Below are 21,477 nucleotides of genomic sequence, written 5' to 3'. Positions count from 1 at the left end.
AGACACAGACACCTCCACCCACCTCCACCTCCACCACGACCCTCACCAACCCCACCACACCACCGGACAACCATGGCCTCATGGCCTACTTCTTCCGTCTCTTCACTGGAGGGTGAAGTTTGCCTGCTCTCTCGTTGCACTTTCGGGATTTTTTTGGAAGTGACAGGTGCAGTGGACATTCCAAGCAGTCGCTTCCTCTTTTTTAAAGGAGGGACTTCCTCTCAATGGAAGTCCCTCATGAGGAGGACAGAAACTGACCACTCACGGCAGTCTGAAAGGGTCCGATCCGTGGAGGGCCCCTTTGGAAACACTGTACATCTCTTTGCAATGCTGTTTCTGCTTCCTCTTGCTCTCTACTCCACTTCTCCATCACAAAACTATGTTTCTCCATCTTTCTCTCTCTTTCTAAATGTTTACAAAGTCATGGACTGAAGAGGAGATTTTTTTTTCAGGAGGATACATTTATACTTGCTTAGTGGGGAAACCTGTGAGATCATTTTTTGGCTAAAGAGACGAGGGGTTGTGACTTGTACAGGACTGTTAAGACCCAGGCCACGTTCTTCATAACAGTGTGTGTGTTTTTTAATGGAGCATGTGCTAGTTTTAGAGAAGCATGCACTGTTGTCCTGCACTCAGGGCTTCGCCCCCCCGCCCCTCTCCAAAACACCCCACCGCTGCCATGTTCCATTAAGACCAAAACCGTCACCCATGTAAAATCTTACCGCTTTCCTATGATCCGCTTTGCCCACCTGCCTTGACTCAAAAGGAAGCTTTGCTCCCTGTGAGTCTGGTCAAATCAAATACAGCAGGGACTCAAACCAGCCTTACTTTCACATCGGATGCGTTCACAGGCACCATGTTCACCATGGGTTCTGGAAATGTGGATCTCCAAGCCCAGAAGTCAAAAACACACATCTTGCTACCACACTTGACTGGGTGTTGTGTGTTTGAGTTGCTTTATTTCTATGGAATAATGTTGTACTTCAGAAGCATTATTTGTTTTTGTCTCTCTACCTCTCACTTTGTTTGGTGTTGCCAAAAATGTGTTGTTTGAATAACAACGTGTCAGTTTGTATCAGTAATTTTGGCTGACCAATAGAGTTCACAGTGTTACCTTTCTCACCAAGTATTCATGAAGTATTTGCCAAACTATAGGTTGAGAATTACAGCACTTTGGTTGCTATCAGATCAGGTGTCTCACGCCTTCATGGCAGCAACACACTGTGAATATGTGCACAGAAAACAGTTAGTCAAGTTATAAAAAAGCAAATATGGTCATAAGATTTTTATAAGTACACCTTCTTATAGAACCACTTCAGATATTAGTGGGATCAGAATAATGAGGATTAGCACACATTTTGGTCCTGGGTAAACTTCCAGCATTGTAACTAAAACTTACATAATCATCAGTATCCCTGCAGTTTATACCCATGTAGCTAATTATCTTTTATAAATATTAAGGGGAATTTCTGAGACCCAAAACAGGTAACTGCACTGTCACTTTTAGCCAAGTTTCAGGGTAAAACTAAAATGCAACCCTACTGTTTTGCCCAGTGTTAATGTATATAAAAATGTAACAGTATGTCTTTAAGCAAAGCACAAACCATTTCATATCAAAACAGCTACAGCCACTGTACCCGAAGGTCCCTTCGTACTCTGCCTCATGTAAATGTGTGAAGAAGAGTGTTTATACATTGCACTCTGCATCTCTGTACTGAAAACTGTAGATCTTAACCATTATCAGTACTTTTTTTGGACCCTATTCAGTCAAGTAATCAATGTAAGGACATGTTTACAACATTTTTTTAATCTTATGCCTCAAAAATAATATATACTTCTTGGCTGATGATGCTTAATGAAACTTATAAACTGCTTGTAAAACATTTTCTTAGACATTTACAGTATACACTGTACAAATCTTTGCATTTTATTTGTGTATTGCTAAATACATGTGTAATGCTGCTTCTTTATTGCTGATATAAGTGGAACATTTTTATACCAGGGCCTGTAATCATATTTAAATCATGACTAACAGGCCTTATTTTACACACATATACACACACATATATATATATATATATATATATATACATGTATGTGTGTATATATATATATATATATATATATATATATCATATTTAATCATATTTAAATCATGAATGACAGGCCTGTATTTTTTTATAAGAATGGTTAGATGAGTTTCAAGAGGTTTTAAAGTAGACCTTGTGATGAAGTACGGAGTGACACGGTAGCAAAATCTCTGTCAAATTCAACGGCTCATATTGTAAGTGCCGTGTCTCTTTGTTGGTTGTGGCTCATCCCAGAAAACCTGGTTATTCAGTTTGACTGAATAGGGTCCTGCAGTGGAGGGAGGCGGGCTGATAGATTTTATACTCTTCTGTATTGTTGTTTTGTCAGTGTGGGGAACCTGTGCGATAGCAGATGCCAGATTGCACAATGTAGCACTATTTCTAAGACTGGTATGAAGCAGTAGCTTTCCTTTTTGGACTGGAGCCAACCATCCTGCACCAGATAAGAGCAGATCAGACAGGAGCAATCTTTTTATATATATATATATTTATTCTGAGAGTTGAATTGCAGCGAATTGCCGGGACTCTGTGACTCTCCTTCTGAAACAGAAGGCAGGGGGCTTCATTTATTTATCATGACACAATGTCAACTTCATCTCACAACCACATGCTCATATATACATACAGTACATGTATTTTTATATGAAACATGCATGAAACTTACATAACAAGGAGAAAGTTAAATCAAGAGGAAAAGTCTCATTTTTTTCACAGAAACAGCTGAGAATTTCAGAGATAAAGACTTTAAGTATTTATTGTAATATCAACCCCTCTTTAGTTTAAAAAGCCACATCATACAACTGCATACGTAGCTATATTCATGATGTATAGATATGAAGCCATGTACACTCTTATCTAGCATGCGTGGTTTGCCCTCAGGGAGAGGAAGCGAATGCTAATCACAGACAAAGGCAGTGGAATTGGAAGTCTTAAGTATATGGATGGGATTGTCACGTGCTGCTGCAATGTGGTACATGTGAAACAGCCATCCCTCTGACACCATGGCAGTGTAGGAGTGTTCATCTAAAGCATTTATTGTGTGGAAACTACAAAGCGTAAAAAAAAAAAAACGTGTTAGTGGTGGACAAGCAGCTTTAATAACGTAGGCTTACACCTCACTGCCTCCCACAGCTCATTGTTCGCATTCATGTCACTTTGCCAAGACGGTACCGTGTCAGCATGCTGGGCAAACCAGCGACCGCATACGGTCGCCCCAAAACGCCCATGTAATCTTCACACATATAACATGAAAGTTGTTTACCTTATAATATTGACAGTGAATTAATTGAATGCTTGTGATAAATATCCTCTTTATCTTGTTCTTTTTATAGCATGCATTATGTTGCATGTGTAGTTTTCAAAAAAACAAACAAAAAAAAAACAGTTGTAAACTGACATCTTTGTGTGTTCTTGCTGAGTACTCTTGAGAACGTTTTTGCCTTAAAAATCTCACTGATCAGTTTTGGAATTGTGCTATGCCTTCAGATGATTCTATGATGACTGATTCTTAACCTTTTTCTTTCTTTTTTTTTATTCTCTTTTTTTGGAGGGGTGGGGGGCTATGTTTATGCACTGCCACTCCTGTGTCAGACTCATCTCCACAATGTTCTCTCGGAGCCAGTGGTTTAAATGATGTGAATATGAGGGAGAATGATCTGAACAGAAAAAAATTGGGCTGTCTCACTCCCAGCTACTGGACAGAATCATTCAGCTGGGATTAATGCTGTCCATACTAATACAGCAATGTCCCCATGTTTAACGAAACTATAGCTGTGTACTTTACCAGCGACTGAAATAATTGATTTGTCGATTTTGTCAATTGATTTGTTTGTAATCGTGTTATTTCCATTAGCACTCACGTTGGATATCAAAGAGTGATTGATGACCTCTGCAAGACATTTGCAATAAAACTGAAGTATCAATCCTAAACTATTTGTCCATCCATCCATAATCCTGACCTCTCCAATCAGTTCTTGAGGTTAGTGACATCATAAGACAGCACAGGTTTTACTGTTCTGATTGGAAATAGGGAGGCCACTAAAGATTGATATAAAATTATTATTTCTGTATGAAATTTCAATCTTTAAATAAATGTTCATATCAAACCCATTTTGTCAAGACTGTTCTTTCAATGTTCCTCCAGGATCCAAAAGGGAGCCAACAAGCCACTTGCTGTCTGTCCCTAGGGGGATCCTTGAAGAATTCCTTTCTGTCATGTGAAAACCTTTTGTCTCTAAAAATGTCAATGTTCCAGAGCTAAGTTGACAGTGTTGGAAGCTATTTTTAGACTTTTTAGACCATAGAGGCTGTGAAGATTCTCAGTCATCCAGGACATAGGATTTCAAGAAGCAGTATGTCAATGGCAACTGGATTTGTTATGTTATGTTATGTTATGTTTATTTATAATGCGCCCCCCATCCAACTATTACATTGGCCCGGGGCGCAGCCCGGGAACAAAAGAGACAATACATGACAAGAACAACAGGAAGACCCACACATTCATCTCACATACACTCCATAACACACAGCATACCAAATCAGAGACCCCCATTGAAAAGGTGAGTTTTCAGTTTGGCCCTGAAGGACTCGAGAGTGGGGGCAGACTTGATGTCCAGAGGGAGCCTGTTCCACAACTTTGGTGCCATTACCACAAAGGAACGGTCCCCCTGCCTCACTAAATTAGTCCGTGGGACCCTCAGGCACAGTTGGTCCTCGGACCTGAGGTTACGCCTGGGCCTGGAGGTGGAGGACAGGTCCAGGAGGTCCTTGATGTAGGCTGGGCCAAGATTGTTGAGAGCCTTGAAGACGAACATGCAGATCTTGAATTTCACTCTCTGCCTCACAGGGAGCCAGTGGAGGGAGATGAGGACAGGGGAGATGTGGTCCCTCATTTTGGTGCCTGACACCAGCCTGGCAGCGGCATTTTGGACTAACTGCAGGCGGGAGATGGTAGTGACCCCAGCGTAGAGGGAGTTACAGTAGTCAAGTCGAGAAAAAATTAGCATGAGGACAACCCTCCGTAGGTCACTGGGGGTGAGGAAGGCTTTAATTTTGGATATGATACGTAGTTGGTAGAAAGCAGATTGCACCACAGAGCTCACTTGTCGGTCAAAGTGTGTTGTTTGACTTGTTTCAGCACTCATTTTTTCACTTCATCCATTTGGACTGTGTAGAGGTTTCACAAGCCTAAAGGGTTAATAATTTTCTAAACTAAAAAAGAGTCCTTCACCTCCAAATTTAAGTCAACAAAGCTGGAGTTCACATTGTAGAACAATTTTTATTTAACCTTTATTTAACCAGGAATATCCCATTGAGATTAAAAACCTCTTTTTCAAGGGAGTCCTGGCAATAATAGTGACAATAGTAGAGTAGAGAAGGGGTTCCCCAAGGAGCCCTCTTGGGCTCCTCTACAGTTGCATTCTCAAGGACTCCAATTATTGTTTTTTATAATGTCATTCTGTAACTGTTTCTCTTTAAGATTATATTTTATGACAAGTATGCTTAATTATTTACTTAAGTGTAGAGTGGCAGCAGAGTCACGAGTCACAGTGAGAACAATACACCATGATACCATCCTCATGCTGTAGGAAAGAAAACCCCCAAGTTTGCGATCCATGTAAAAGCATTAGGTTCCTGCACACAAACATTGCCTTGCATTTTGTTGGCCACGTTTCATTTATTCTTCATATAGATCTTCAAATGTTGACCACCCAAGAGATGCAGAAGTGATATGCGTGTTGTGTCTGTGCTTTCCAGCCTACATCTCTACCTTATTATCTAGCACAATGTTACATGCTGTTGCTCAGATAACGAATGACAAATCTATTTAAAACGTCCAATAATTCATTATGATTGATTTATATTATGCTTTTTGGAGTAGCAACAAAACAATTAGTTGGCGCTCTTGGCAAGTGGCCGGATATATGTAACCATTCCAGTCCTTTTTTAATGAGTGCTCATTACTACATGCATGTTTATCAGTACATGATATTTCATCTAGTGAGTTACTGTATATCATCGTATTATTATGTTCACCTTTACTTGGCACTCCAAGTTTCCATAGAAGGCTCACAGCTCATGGAAAAAATTTGGAAAAATCTATGTACTACAGCGAATTTAAAACAGCACTTGGTGGTTGGAATACTAAAATACTCATGGAGCAACATACAAATGCAAAAATACATTTCTAGGTGAATTTAGTTTCTCTGATGATAGTAATTATTGGCCAGATATCAAATGCACACATAAGGAAGCACGCACCAAATAATCATCTATTGTTCTGACCAGCTTGTGCACCAACAGCATTTTTTTTTCTAGCTATTCTTATCATTTGACACAAACAATTCAGTTTTTGATATGCACCTCTCAGGAGATGACACCAACTAGTTTTCCCACTACAGGGCAACAGCAAGATTCAAAACTAATAAAGCAGACTTGAACAAGCTCAGCATGAATCTAATATCACTTGAGCCAATTTGGGCAGCTCCCTCAGTCTCCGAGCTGCTGTCTCTGCCAGTCTTATTTCCCTGTCTCCTCCTTAAGCTTGTCAACCGAGAGATGACTCTGAGCTGAAATAGGTGATGATGAGTAATGGAATAAGGAGTAGTGTGTAAAAATTTGATGACGCACACCTCAAAACTCCCAACATATAAGCACACACTAACCCTGCAGATGGCTGCCCCTGTCCACTCCACTCAGAAACTGCAGGGAAGAAATGTACTGGCAAGTGCAAGGCATAGTCTTAGGACAAATATGAGACATCCCTCCTGCTATTTTTAGAAAAGGAACGGAGAGCATTGCTAAATATAACCAGATCGTTTTGTGCCTACTCTCTATTTTTACACTAGCTGAGGCTTTACTGGCATGTTGTGCTCTTTTCTTAGACTATTATATAATGAAAAACATCTTAAGGTATGATGCAGTGACAAGTGCAGTGTTGCATTAACCAAGAAGAGATGCACCCAATCAACCGATGAAAATGAGTGTTATGATGAACAGGATGAGCTTTTAAAGGTATTGAGGATGTGTGGAATAAATAGAGGTTTCTGTAAATTTGGGATTTCAAGCGAAAACAATAGAAATGTGCACTGTAATCTTGACAGGGTCACATAGCCAGAAGCAGAATTTGTCAGCTGACTTTTAGTTTGGTTGGTTGAGAGGGAAGGATAGGTAATGAGAGCATCTTACGGGAGGCATGTCATCTTGAGAAAACAAAAGTAACAACATTATAGGGGAAAACCGCAGCATTACAATATGAGCCTTGCCACAGTTAACATTCACTGCTGTCGTCCATAGTCAGACGCAAGGCAGCAGAGTCTGTCCAGTTTCTGAAATCGGCGATGTCATCCAGATGTTCAGCTCTGTTGAGAATCAGTTGGCAAAGACCGACAATGTAAATGTGACAGCGCCACGGAGGATTTTCTGGAGATGTGGCTCTGGTTAAAAGCTTATATAACCAGTATCGAAATCATTTGACTGTAAAACCTGAACAAACATTCTCAACAGCTTCAGCAGGAATGGGGAACATTGTCAAAAGAGTATCTTACTTCAGGATTACTGCAGAAACTTTTTTTTTTTTTTTTTTCTGGTTTATGACTTTTGGTTTATGTATATAAATATTGATCAAGCACTTCTACGCCCTGTGCCATTTTAATCTTTAAACTGAGTGACAATCCTCTTTTAATATTCAGAATTATTGCCATTTTAAGCTACTTTGGCCCCACAATGACTCAGTATTCCTTGAAGAGCTGCAAAGGGAAATCCACCCTAAAACACTGCTGGTTCTTTGGATGTATTTAGATGGATTTCTCGGACAATTTTGTTATTTTGGTGATGGATTTTTGCCATTTGACTCTCCAAATATAGACAACCTAATGCCATTTTGGGGTATTTGTAGCACTACAATCAGTATATTTTGAGCTATTTAAAAGATATGTGGTGGACATCAGGATTTGGTGGCAGCCACTTAGAATCAAAGCTAGACTAAAATAAGATAAAGCTTATTTTACATTGCATTCAACATTCAGAGAGGGAGGAATCCATCACTGAACAGATTTCTCCACAAATAGCAACCTCAGTAGACCAGGATTGAATGCTACCAGTCACAAGGTGTTGCATTTTGAGTAAGAGGTGCGACTCTAACCATTCTTAGGTGGAAATAAACATACTTCCATGAAAAAAAAGAAAAGTTCATGCTCTTTCTCCTGGGGTTGTTGAAAGGCATTCTGGGAAATGTAGGAAATCACTAACTGAAGCAAAAGCAGACTAAGCAGGTTGAAAAGTGGACACATCAAAAAAGTGAAGTGCAAGACTATTTATCACAAAATAAACCCCGGAATGCAGTGGACATAACAGATTGATCTGGCTAACAGTGTAAGAGTATCCAAAGGTGGATTTTTCCATAAAATCAAAAGGCTCACATGACTGACCTCTCCTCTCCTCTGTCATCTGACCACCAGGGTGAACAGACGGAGGACTTACTTGAGCGAGCCATGCTCAGGTGACCCAGCATGCAAGCCAAGCAACTCACAAACCCAGAAAACACACAGATGGACTGTTAGCGGACACAGACTCAGCCTGTCTCTTCCAGGGGCTCATATTGCAGTTTTTGGCATCGGAAATGTCAAACGCATCAAAAAATGGATGATAGTATTGTGGCAAATATTGTGCAATACCTAAGCATATGCCATTCTGCAAAATGAGATGACAAGTGAGTACTAAATGATTTATGTTGAATTTACTGGTGGGCCACTGAAATATTGAGGGAGAGCTCAGCCATGAAATGCAATGTAAATGGATCTATTTATAGTGTGGCAGAGGAAGCCATGTGGAACAAGCTACTTGGGGGTGCCTTGTTCATATAGCTTTTAGAGCCAAATCACAGAGGAGCAAGGAGGGGGGAAAAACTGTCATACACACACACACCAAACCCACATTTGCATGTAAAGCCACTTTTTATGAGGATATTAAACTTTTAGACAACGCAGCAGGACAGCAATAAATAATTTCCACATCGAGAGAAGTAGAAAGCCCTAGCTGCACTCTCTCCATCCCCTCTAACCTCCTACGCCGATTAAAAACCTGGCTTTGTCTGATGGGATTGTTTTGGAGTGAAAGGAGGAGAAGTGACATCTTAAAACCTCTTTTGATTAATTCTAGAAAGCAGGAGGGTTGGGCCGGCGTTTCTGCAGCTTAATGGGAGGAGTGAGGTTGTGTAGTGTTCATTCCGGAGGGGATAGCTTTTGTTCTGATATTAGCCGGTGGGTATCATCATAAATAACTTAGCACAAAGGCAAAATCCTCTGCTCACAGTAACCAAACATGATCGCCTTTGCACCACAGTGGGAGCCTTTGCAGAGGACCAGAGGACTGCAGATCCTCAGTATGCTTATCACAGTCAGTGTAGATGACAGTAATCACCAAGTGCAACACATGGACATGGACCAGACTTTGTGAGAAACTGACAACTTATTAGTAAGACACACTACATACTGACACGCACAGGACAAGGACGACAGGACCTCACATGCAGTGCAAAGGGACACTGCACTGCACTTGTCAATCTACAGTCAAATTTATATTGAATGCAGGATGGGGTAGCCAACAGTATGATAGTGTAGTGAGAGACCACTGGTAAGCTATTTGCCATGAGGGTTTTGTGCAGAATAATGTAAGGTGTATTACTCAATTATGAATGATGTCATACACTTGTATATATCTCATGTCAGCCCTTGTGTTATGACATGATTAAAAATCAATTATTTATGCTGCACGTTAATTTCATCTTGCTTCCTTCTGATGTCATTCACTGTGTGTCTTACTCCTGTATGGCACTTTGTTACTGTAATCCCTAGTAGCACACTGCCATCTACTGGTTACATTTGCCCACATGCATGAGTTTGTTAGGACTTGGGTTGTCAAACTCTTTTGTGTTCTGCATCTCCAGGCCGTCTGTCATTAAGCCATGGACCCCCCATCCTAACCCTAACCCATTTGCCCATGGGACCCTGATATGGAAAGATAATTTGGTTTGTGTTAAGTGTTTATTTTCTTGTTACCATTCTTGAACACTGACAAATAGATGCAAAGTAGTAAGATTAAAACACAATGTTAAAACAATTACTCATACATTTTTGCCTCATAAGAATGAATTAAATCATCATGAGGTAAAACTATTTCTCATTTTGCTGAGGGAAGCACCTCAAGCACAGCACTTTTAAAACCACTGTGCTGGACTATGTGGATGTTTTCATTTAGTTTGACTACATGTGATCTTTCCTGAGCTTTGTCAGAGAGTGTAATTGACCCATGCCAATTTGTATACCGGGCAGGCAAGGGAGTGCAGGATGGTGCAGCAACACTGCTGGACCGTGTTGTTGGGCATTTGGAGGGCACAATGATGCATGGGCTGGCAACCTTTATTGATTTTTCGCCAGCTTTTAACTGTATGCAGCCCTATATTCTTGCCCATAGGCTCTCTGAAATTCCTAAAATTCCTATAGCTTGGCTGGTTGGCTGGCTGACCAGGAGGCCACAGAGAGTCCGCGTAAATGACACTCTGTCCGAGACCCTGGTGTGCTCTATTGGGTCACGCCAGGGGTGTGTTCTGTCACCATTGTTATTTGTATTGTACACCAACTGCTGCCGCAGTAAATTTGAGTCTTCATCCATAACAAAATGCGCTGATGCTTCTGTAATACTCAGCCTCCTGCAGGACCACGAGGTGGGTCATGGTCCTGTTTTGGATGACTATCAAATGGAGTGAGGAGTCATTCCTACAACTAAATGTCACTAAGACTAAAGACATGCGGTTTGACTTCAGGAGGAAAGCTCCTGCCATGCCACCGACGACTATTAATGGCTTAGCCGTGGAGAGGGTGAGCCATTATAAGTACTAGTCTTTGGCACTATCCTGGATGACAAGTTGACCTTTGAGGCTAATACGGACAGAATGTGTGAAAAGGTCAATCAAAGACTTTTTTTAATTTAAGGAAGTTGAGGAGCTTTAATGTCGATACGTCATTCATGAAAATGTTTTATTCATCATTTGTTGAGTCTATACTCACTTTTGCTAGGATTTGTTGGTTTGGTAACCTCAGCCTGGTTAATAAAAGCAGGCTGGGTAGGACTGTCAAACAGTGCTGCAGGATCATTGGCATCAACGCAAATAGATACTTGAGATCATTTGTTCCATGAGCTGTCAAATACTTGGATCAGCTGTAGGCATGACACTGTTGTTTTTTTCCTGATGACATCCACTGTGTTAAATGTATTTCTATTGTAATTGTATTATTTTATTTACTTCTCTTTATTCTTTTTTACTCTATTGTTTTTATCGTGTGTGGATTGTGCCAACAGCTTTTGTAAATCAAATTGCCCATCGGGGACATTCAAGACTTCAATCAAACAATCAATCATTGCTTGATCTTGATATCATGCCAGAGTTACACAAGCCTAAAAACCAGGTTTCCTGATGAAATCTCTCCTCAGTTCTAGAATGCCTATATGCTTTTTCTTGTCAAGAACTGATCATTGCCTTTTTGTGAACATGAATAGCTCCTCCAAAGCCAGACCTCTAAGATTCAAACTTGACATGTCATCATGTGTAAAACACGGATCTGGCGTACAAAAACTGATGACATGCTTTACTCAGATCAGTATTCAAAACAGTCATGTTTCAGTGGTTATATCAAAAGCTATACAAACAGTTTCATGTCAGCCAAGCCAGCCACTCCTTCTGTTTCACAAGTGGTCAGAGAAAACTATCATGGCTATGACTGACTGGACCTCATGCTGTGGTTTTTGCCTTTTTAGTGCTTAGCTGTTGGCGATCTAGGAATTTAAAGTTAGCCTTCTTCATTTGCCTACTTTATTTGCCCATTTCCTTAATATTGTCTGTTACCTTTTACCAATCTAAATTTTAAAGTTGCCTGTATTTTAGTACATTTTACATTTTTGTAGTTATAATAACACAATCCAGTGCATGTTGTGTCATAGGCTTATTTATAATGTGGCTTTTCGGTACTTTATTCATGAATTAAAGTAACTGCAGACTTTGTCAGTTTTTTCAGATAATATGATTTCTTTGGTTACTGAAAACGTGTTTAATTCACATAAAGTAGCCAGGTTGAATGTTTGCTTCAAAGTTGTGTTCAGGTCTCTGCAGAAATTACTGCCCTTATCAAATGATGCATTTAAAAAATGCTCATTGCTCATCTTTGTGTATGATGCCCAATGAAAAACAAGGGGCCACAAATAGTTTTTTCCCTAAGCCATTAGCCCAGCTTAGGGGACAAATGTAATTACAACATTTCTGCAAGGTCAAATGCATAATTTCTATCATTAAGTTGAGGATAAAAATGAAGCGGCAAAGCCTTTTTAGTGAAGAATTGATTTCGGTGGAGTCATTTTGACCCTGCTGACGGATGTGAGGGCAGGCCTTCTGTGGCAACGGTTGCATTCACTGTAATTCATGGACAAGAGCTCAAAATGTACATATGTAAATGTAAGTATAAATATATTTAAGTCTAAATTCAAAACAAATCAATGTCAAACATTTTATGGTGTCTTCCAAATCTCCGCATGTGTCCTTGTGCCGTTATAGTTCAGCAAAGCCAGACATATCTGGGGAAGATATGCCTATCTGCAGGTGAGCAATGGAAAGAAAAATAAAGCTAAATCAGCATGTTCATCTCTCAGAATAACTCAGCCAGGCAGGAGAGCTGCGCGATTATCAGCAGAGTGTGAGGCAACTCTCCTGAGAACGGCCCACATGTTGTTTGCTGAATTAAGGAACTATAAAACTGTTGCTTGACAAGCCAGTAGCCCCGAACAGTCTGGACGTACAGTCAAGATGAAAGGCTTTTGGCTGCTGTTGGTGCTCGTGGCTGCAGCTCAGGCTGAGAAGGTCTTCATTGGGTAAGCATTTCTGTGCACACTGCATGAAAACATGTTTATTGTGTTTTTACTTGGTTTTTTGCTGTGAGTCTGCATTCAAATTCACAGTGGATACATGTGTGTATGAGTACAGTATGGCGGTGTAGTGAGTAACCAGTGGTAAATTGTTCACCATGAGGAAATTCTGCCAAAAAATATGAAATATACAGTTAAATTGGGTGGTGTTATATTGTTGTATATAGTCTCTATACCCTTATACCTTTGTGTCCAAAATCCTTTCAAAGTAATTCAAAACTGAACTGAAATTGAAAAACATTCTCAAAGTCTTGGTGCAGTATTAGATCTCAAATGAAAATGTGGGGAGACTAAATTTTTTTGTGGATTTTCTCTGACATGGATCTCTTGATGTTTTAGTTGATGGGCTGTGACTCCCATGTCAAATTGCTATTTAGCTTTCTAATATGTTTGGTTAATATATGGATGGACTGTGACTGGACTATGGTTAGGGAATGATTAAACCGTGGTTGGATTATTATTAAAGTATGGGTAGAGCACTGTGGTGCTTCTAAAGGTTGGTAATACAAAAAGATGCCTGTGATATTGGTGAGCAGGCAACTTAAGCTTATTCCATTGCTGAGCTGACTGTAAATCACGCTGGATAATAACTTCAGCTCAATGCATTTGATGTAAATGTTAACGTTTAGAAATAGACATGAATTTTGACTATTTTGCAGAGATCAGGTCATTAGGATCAATGTGGAGTCTGAGGAACAGATCCAGCTCCTGCAGGCTCTGGAGAGGGAACAGGACTGGGAGGTATACACACACACACACACACACACACACACACACAGTATAAAGAGTAAATCCACAAATGCTGTGCTGTACACATACATGTGCTGCTTGTATCTCAAGGTCACTCTTGAATTTCTGAGAGGTGCAAAGGGCAGCCACCAGCCCACAGATATATTTGACTTTAGGTCATCTCACCACTCAAAAAGTCAGAATCTTGTATCTTCCATACCACACTTCAATGTAGCCCTAAGCAAAAATGCAGAAGTGAAGAAACTATCTTTGTTTTCTCTACCCACCTATCTTCAGTCCAGAACTTGTTGAGTTTGTGTGACACATTAGAGCCTAAAATCCCATAGGAGAATTTTTTTTTTTTTTTTTTTTTTTTTTTTTTTTTTTTACAAAGTATTGAATGGTGATAACTGTTTTTAATGACTTTTATTTCACCACCTATGATTAAAAAAAAAAAAAAAACTGCACTTACTCAGATCCAGCAACAAAAACCTTTTTCTTCTTCCTCTTTCGGGATTCTCTCAGACAAAATCCCCTAAAATGGGGGTTTGTGGAATAATTTGCATCTATTTAATCTCCTGATATCCTGACATATATTGAACAGTGATGATAGGATGGCTCTCAGTAGTTTGTCAGGTAGTTTATGGGGTTTCCAGTCAAGTGTATGATTCTCGCTGCCTCTCTGATCTTAGTTGGACTTCTGGCTCCACCCTGTCTCCACTGAGCTTCCTGTTGACATCCGAGTGCCCTACTCCAGCCTGAGCGCTGTCAAAGACTACCTGAGTGCCCACAACATCCCCTTCTCTGTCATGATCAACAACCTTCAGGTTTGTAGGATGAAAAAAAAAAAACAATAATAAAGAGAAACAGAGTCTGAATACTGAAATTCAAGCTTTGTTAGATTTATTGTTTGTCTTTTGTTGGAAAACCTACAGCACACAGTTGTGTGTGTCATCAGCCCCCCTGCTGTGAGGAGTTCCTCAGGGTTCTGTCCTTGGGCCAATCCTCTTCTTGCAGAACATGCTTCCTCTGGGTCATCTGCTCAGTTGCTCTCAAGACATAGCCTACCATTGTACGATACGCAGATCTATTTCAAAGACAATAGCTTGAATCAACTCACTTTCCTCCATGATTGCTCAGCTGCCACAAAAGATTGGGTGTCCCTTGATTTTCCTCCACCTTAACCCTGGCAAAACGGAAGCTCTTTTATTTAGTTCTGATAACTTTCCACCTCACTCTAATACTAAACCTACTAAACCTGCTAAAAATCTTGGTATCATTGACCAGTATATGACTTTCGGCCATCATGTTACTAAACTCATTCAGGCCTGTTTTCTTCAGCTAAGAAACATCTCAGAAACCAGAAATATCTTGTCTTCTAAGGACCTCAAACACCACAAGCCACTTTGGCAGCCAACCATATTGCTCAGAGGTCCTATTTGATTCTAAGAATGATACAATAAAATAACTGAATTTTGTCAACCTTGTTTGTCATGTGTAGGAGCTCCTGGATGAGGAGAAATCTGAGATGGAGGAGAACCAGATGAGGGAACGCGGCACCGGGGGCTTTAACTTCGGAGCTTACCATCCTTTGGAGACAGTAGGATATTAACACACACACACACACATTACAGTGTTAGTAGAACTATTATCTAGTATATTATTATAATATTATCTGTTTTTTTTTTTTTCAAATACAGTATATACTCATAGAAATACTCACACAGCATAAACACTCACAATCTATAATCCATCATCAATAACACATTCAATAGTCAGGGACAGGTGAAAAGGATCTGTACGTGTGTTCCTGCTCAGTATCTTAATATTCTAACACTTCCCATGTCTCCCATAAAGATCTACAGCTGGATGGACACCCTGGTGGCTGAGCACCCTAACCTTATCACCAAAGTGGAAATCGGAAGATCCTATGAGAACAGGCCCATGTTTGTGCTCAAGGTAGGACATAACCACAATGCAGTTTTGTACTTAGAGGTTCATAAACCTAAGGTTCGTAGTATTTTGTCAGCCCATATATAACAATATATGGGCTGCTGAAGTGGTAACATGATAATCACCCAAGCTGGTGTTACAAGGTTTTCACGTAACAACAGCATTATATGTGTTTGCGCCTGTAAGCATGCATATATATGAGTGTGCATTTGTAGCACAAGATAAAAAGATTTTTGGATTACAATCAAGTATCAGCCCATTAGTTTCGCCTCCTGCTGATATGATGACACTCCTTTAGGAATGTCTAATAACCACATTAGTTTGGGTTTCAGTGGAGAGGTTTAGTGTCTCATGATGGTCAAAATGCTGTTTCAAAGGCTTTTCCATCTGACAAAATCACAATTTTGAATGATGCCTTTGTTAAATAGTGAAAAAAGTAATCAAAGTGAAATAGATAGAATATCGGCACAAAATATCAGTTATTTGCAAGCTAACTGTGGAAACCTTCAAAAACATGTATTAATGTATTCAAACTCTGTTTTGTGTCTACATGTATTTGTATGTCACTGATTCTTGGGAATTTGGATAAAACAGGTTTTAATTTTGGGGAAAAAAAGTGTGTTAAATTACAAAATCTGAAGGTATATCATTATAGGCCAAGGTCTTGGCTGTTCAGCAATGTACCGGTGCAACCTCCTCATTTTGCATTTTTTTCATAAAATAGGTTTTTCCAGTTATTAGGCTACTTTGTTTTTGTCAACACCGTCACCGTAATGTTTTTTTTTTTTATTTGAAAAACATATTTTTGTATTAAAGAGACTATTACTTTAATAATTCAACAGCACTAAAGAAACATATTGTAAGCATATTCATTTAAAACCAATATAACTGCCTCTGACGGTGGTGACACTAATCTGACGGTGGTGACAGTGGCCTCATTAAAACATACATTTCCAAAATTTATACCACTCAAGTCAATGGCTTCTTGCTTAACAACTTTATTTAACTATTTGGTCCAAAAAATAACAATCCTGAGCACTGTTATAAGCATTTTTCAGACTTCAGCATACAGCAGACATCACCGTCAGAAAAGAAAACCTGACGGTGGTGACGTCTGACGGTGGTGACAAAAACCTGCTCTTTCACATGATAAGCGTGAGTTGTTCACATTAGCCAGCTTGTTTTGCCCTGTTGCTACCTGCATCAGACCTCTTCTTAAAAAGTATACATTTATTCCATAATCTAATTTAATATTTTTTATACAGAAGTGACGGTGTTGACAATTTATGGTTGTGACAGTAGCAGTGTCCAAAAATATGAAGAGATTTAAGAGAAAATAGAAAACTTCCAGGAGCCTGAGTGGTCTTGAAGCATGCAGTAGAGCTGAAGGTTTGAAAAGGGATCCTCAGGAATGTAATTGACCTTGTAGTTTTTTTATTATTATTTTCTAAATAAATATCTGACGGTGGTGACGAATATCTGGGACACATTTTGAGCAACCACAAAATAATAGTAAATATTGTTCAAAACCCATCGCTTGTAGTTTTTAATACATATTATGATGTACTCTTTCATGTGGTAAAGATATTATTCAATGAAATTATTGCTTTTTGTTGTTTTAATCAAGTTGAAATGATTATCTCCTATCTGAGGACAACTGGTTTTGTAGGCCATGGGCCAACATATAATCATTAAATTAATACAAATTAAAAATAAACCTATAAAAGAACCTTACAAATGTGCAAAGGACCCCCTGATTATGCCCTTGATTCTTTTTATTCATTAAAATGTTGTAATGTGTAAATTTCCAGCAGAAATAGCATTTTTCTTAGTGGGACATGATTTATCCAAATTCTCAAGAATCAGTGATGTGTTACATTAAATGTCGTTATGCTCTGTTTTCTGTTCAGTTCAGCACTGGTGGCAACAAGCGTCCTGCTATCTGGATTGACACTGGAATCCACTCCAGAGAGTGGGTGTCTCAGGCTACCGGAGTGTGGACTGCCAACAAGGTGCTGTAGCAACATTACAGTGATTCAATAAGGAATTTCCTTCCAAACCTCTAGCAAAAATGATTGCTGGACACTAAAAGCAAAACTTGCTATCTAAAAATACTTTGGGGCTTTTGAGCAATAAATTTAATATAAATGGACTGTGTTTCAGAAGGAAATTTTCCACACATAAAGTACATAATGCACCATACTCTTGCTTCAGTGAGAGTAATATCATAAACAGGCATGAAACTTATCATACTTGACAGTTTCCCTGTAAATAAGTCATTATCAAAGGTCAAATTGTTTGCCAAGTCTTTTAGCCATTTTAATCTGCAGGGTTTTTAAGGCGAGAAAAGAGAAAAAAAAAACATGCATACACTCTCGGAGATGCATCCTGAAGGTACATTTAGCCTCTACAAGGTCCTGATGTCATAAATGTGCTCTCTACGCTAATGGCCCTGAAGGTACTGCTGTGCATCCTCAAATAAAAGTCACATCTACTACATAATATAACATTGCATCCTAATATTGCATCATGAGTCCACACTCATTCTAGACGCATAATAATATTTGTTACATTATTACATGGGTGCTGTTGATTTAATACTTAGACTCCTCACTAGTGGTGTTTTTTTGACTGATGATGGAATTTGAGTTTATTATTTTGCTGCTGCTGTGGAGCTTCTTTCATTCTGAACTATAAAATAACTGTCATGTTTCCTTGTTCAGATTGCCGCTGACTATGGCACTGATGCTTCCCTGACTTCCCTTCTGAAAACCATGGACATTTACATGCTGATCCTGGCCAACCCTGACGGCTACGTGTACACCCACACCAGTGTAGGTCCCTGCCAAATTATGGGACCATAAAGGAGAAGACTGCTACATCACTGCACTGAACTCTTCCTTTTCTTTTACATTGTTTGTTCAGCTCTGTTCCAAAACAGCAGGGACAAAACACAATCTTAATGTACTTAAGTAAATTTTCAATCCAAAAAGAGAACATGAGCAAATTTGCAGTCGGTCGTTTTTGTCCTGAAGTGCAGCACTTGTCTGACTGAGGATCTTTTTGGGTGTAAACAGGACCGTATGTGGCGTAAGACTCGCTCCAGGAACCCAGGCTCTATGTGTCGTGGTGTGGATCCCAACAGGAACTGGGATGCAGGCTTTAGTGGTGGGTTGAACAAAGACAGCTACCGCATCGCATGAAGTTTATATTTTCTGAAGTTCCCTTTGGAGTAAAGCAAACGGGGGAAATCTTTGATAGCGCCATCTAAACTCGAAATTCCAGTATAATTTGTCTTTGGCAGATAAATCAGTGAGGGTCACCTTGCCACACTGGATTTTTTGAGACAGTATCATTTAAATGTCTCAGTTGTACATGATCCTTGGTTTTTCCCTGTTCTAAAATAGCTATCTAATCAAAACACTTGACATGTATCTGTATGTGTTTGTGTTTGTGTGTGTGTGTGTGTGTGTGTGTGTGTTTTAGGTCCTGGTGCCAGTAACAAGCCCTGCTCAGATTCCTACCACGGCCCCTCGGCCCACTCTGAGGTTGAGGTGAAGAATGTGGTGAACCTGATCAAGAGCCATGGAAATTTCAAGTCCTTCATCTCTGTCCATGCCTATTCCCAGCTGCTCATGTATCCTTACGGCTACAACTGCAGAGACGTGTCCCATCAGCGAGAGCTGGTAGGAAAAGACCACATAAGTTTATTGTGACAGAAAATTCCAGTAAAACTCACACACAAGAACAAAATCAGAAGATCAAGCAAAACAGAGGAGGTTGTCAGCATTAAAAACAAAACAAAACAAAACAACAACAAAAAAAAAAAACAGGACAGGGGTCTCTTCGAAATGTCATTATGTTAAGAGAGAAAACAAGATCAGATCATTTTCTCATATTAAATTTTCTGTGTCTTTCCTTAAACAAATTCAAAGTTTAAACAGCAATGTGTGTCCTGTTTTGTGAATTCAGGCTACTCTAACAACTTGTGGAGCCCAATTGTACAATTGTGATTTAATCAATCAAGGCTGAAAATTCAGCTAAATTTCACTTACTATGCACCTGCAATTTATTCCCGTTTTTTTTTTTTTTTTTTTTTTTTTTTTTTATCCATCTACAGGTTCACAGAATAGACAAGTTTTTCCAGACCAGTGCACTTCACTAACAAGTAAAATACTCCTGCCCCCTGCTGTACCAGCACCATATACAGTATGTAACCTCCCCAACTATCCTGTCTGTGTTTGGCTCTCCTGTAGGACTCCATTGGCAGAGCTGCAGTGCAGAAACTCACCTCCCTTTATGGTACCAGGTACAAGGTTGGAAGCATCTGCAAAATCATCTGTGAGTGCCAGGCTTTTGACACTTTTTTGACTCTCTGCACCTCAAATTCTTAAGTTACAAATATGACAAATTGTTAAAATATACTGAATAAATGATGATATGTAATAGCAAACGTTAATAGCTGCTTATATTAAACTTTTTCAACACCATCAACATTACCAGGTATATAGTCAAGAGAGGACAATTCTAAAAGAAGATGTATTAAAATCAATGAATGAATGAATCCATAAGTAAAATAACTATTAATTGCAATAACATTACTACAACTTGTATGACTTCTACTACTGGTACTACTACCATTCCTACAACTGCTGCTGATGTTGGTACAGTTATTATTAGTGATGGACGAATGTATAGATAGATAGATAGATGTCTGATATTTTCCTCTGTCGTTCCCTCATCTCAGACCAAGCCAGTGGCGGCAGTATTGATTGGTCCTATAACCTGGGCATTAAGTACTCCTTCGCCTTCGAGCTGAGGGACACTGGTCGCTATGGTTTCATCCTGCCAGCCAATCAGATCATCCCCACTGCCTCCGAGACCTGGCTGGCCCTGAAGCACATCATGGAGTACGTCCGTGACCATCCTTATTGATGACTGGACCCACTGATGCAGTGTAGGGTGAACTTGAACTCAGTTTACCCACCTCTTTTTCTGAAGCTGACCTATTCTGTATGAGCTAATGTCATAATTGATGTTTGTCTTATGATGGTCACTAAAAAAAGGTCATATGACCCACCTTTTTAATTTACCACTACATCGCAGATTACAGAGCTCTACAGTATAATTGCAAAATTTGTACTGTGCATGAGGTCTGACTTAAACATTGAGCAATAAAGACTGGAAAACAATTCGGGTTTCAAGATGCTTTGTCTTTTTGTGTGGCCCTTTTTTCACGCAGCAGTCAAAACCTTCATTAGTAATAAGATTACATTACTGGAATTACTAAAGATCTCCACACTTTTGGAGAAGTGGTGTTTTATTTTCTGTTCTAAACGTCAAACAGGCAAGTGAAATAGTCACTCTGATGAACTTTAGAAACACTGTCTTGCTGCAGCTGCATTTGTGTAAGGCAGCAGGCTTTGTTTCATACATGTTACGTGAGTCTAATATTTTCCACAGTGCCAACGAGAATAACAACAGTATCAATAATAATACTTTAAAACAATGTAATTTTTCTTTCTGCCCTCTTCCAAAATCTTCTGAATATAAAATACTGTACATTTAACATATGACCACAACCTAAACCACCACAAAACACAGACACATCCATCTGAACATGGAGGTGATCAAATTTAGCAATGACATTCATCTGGAGGAAAATGTATTTTTAGATTTCCGGTGTCCAAAGTATAGAAAATTACTAAAAAATACTATAATCTATAAACAATCT

At 39.4% G+C, this 21,477-nt stretch overlaps 1 protein-coding gene across 1 annotated transcript; it reads left to right on the top strand.

Annotated features, from left to right (window-relative positions):
* The first annotated feature begins 12,942 nt into the window (after nt 1-12,942).
* Nucleotides 12,943-20,804, top strand: cpa4 (carboxypeptidase A4). Its single transcript, XM_030053911.1, has 11 exons — nt 12,943-13,007; nt 13,721-13,802; nt 14,483-14,617; nt 15,292-15,390; nt 15,648-15,749; nt 17,654-17,755; nt 18,467-18,577; nt 18,821-18,911; nt 19,230-19,429; nt 20,000-20,084; nt 20,491-20,804. The coding sequence occupies exons 1-11, from the start codon at nt 12,943-12,945 to the stop codon at nt 20,676-20,678; spliced, it is 1,260 nt and encodes a 419-aa protein (XP_029909771.1). The 3' UTR covers nt 20,679-20,804.
* Nucleotides 20,805-21,477: the final 673 nt, after the last annotated feature.

This window comes from Myripristis murdjan, chromosome 6 (genome assembly GCF_902150065.1).
Source record: "Myripristis murdjan chromosome 6, fMyrMur1.1, whole genome shotgun sequence".
In the NCBI taxonomy this organism is placed as follows: Eukaryota; Metazoa; Chordata; class Actinopteri; order Holocentriformes; family Holocentridae; genus Myripristis; species Myripristis murdjan.
This window is presented reverse-complemented; position numbering and strand designations above follow the sequence as displayed.

Coding starts and splice junctions, on each gene's coding strand:
- cpa4 (XM_030053911.1), top strand. CDS start 12,943: ATGAAAGGCTTTTGGCTGCTGTTGGTGCTCGTGGCTGCAGCTCAGGCT. Junction 14,618..15,291: donor TCATGATCAACAACCTTCAG/GTTTGTAGGATG, acceptor TGTCATGTGTAG/GAGCTCCTGGATGAGGAGAA. Junction 15,750..17,653: donor GGCCCATGTTTGTGCTCAAG/GTAGGACATAAC, acceptor TTTTCTGTTCAG/TTCAGCACTGGTGGCAACAA.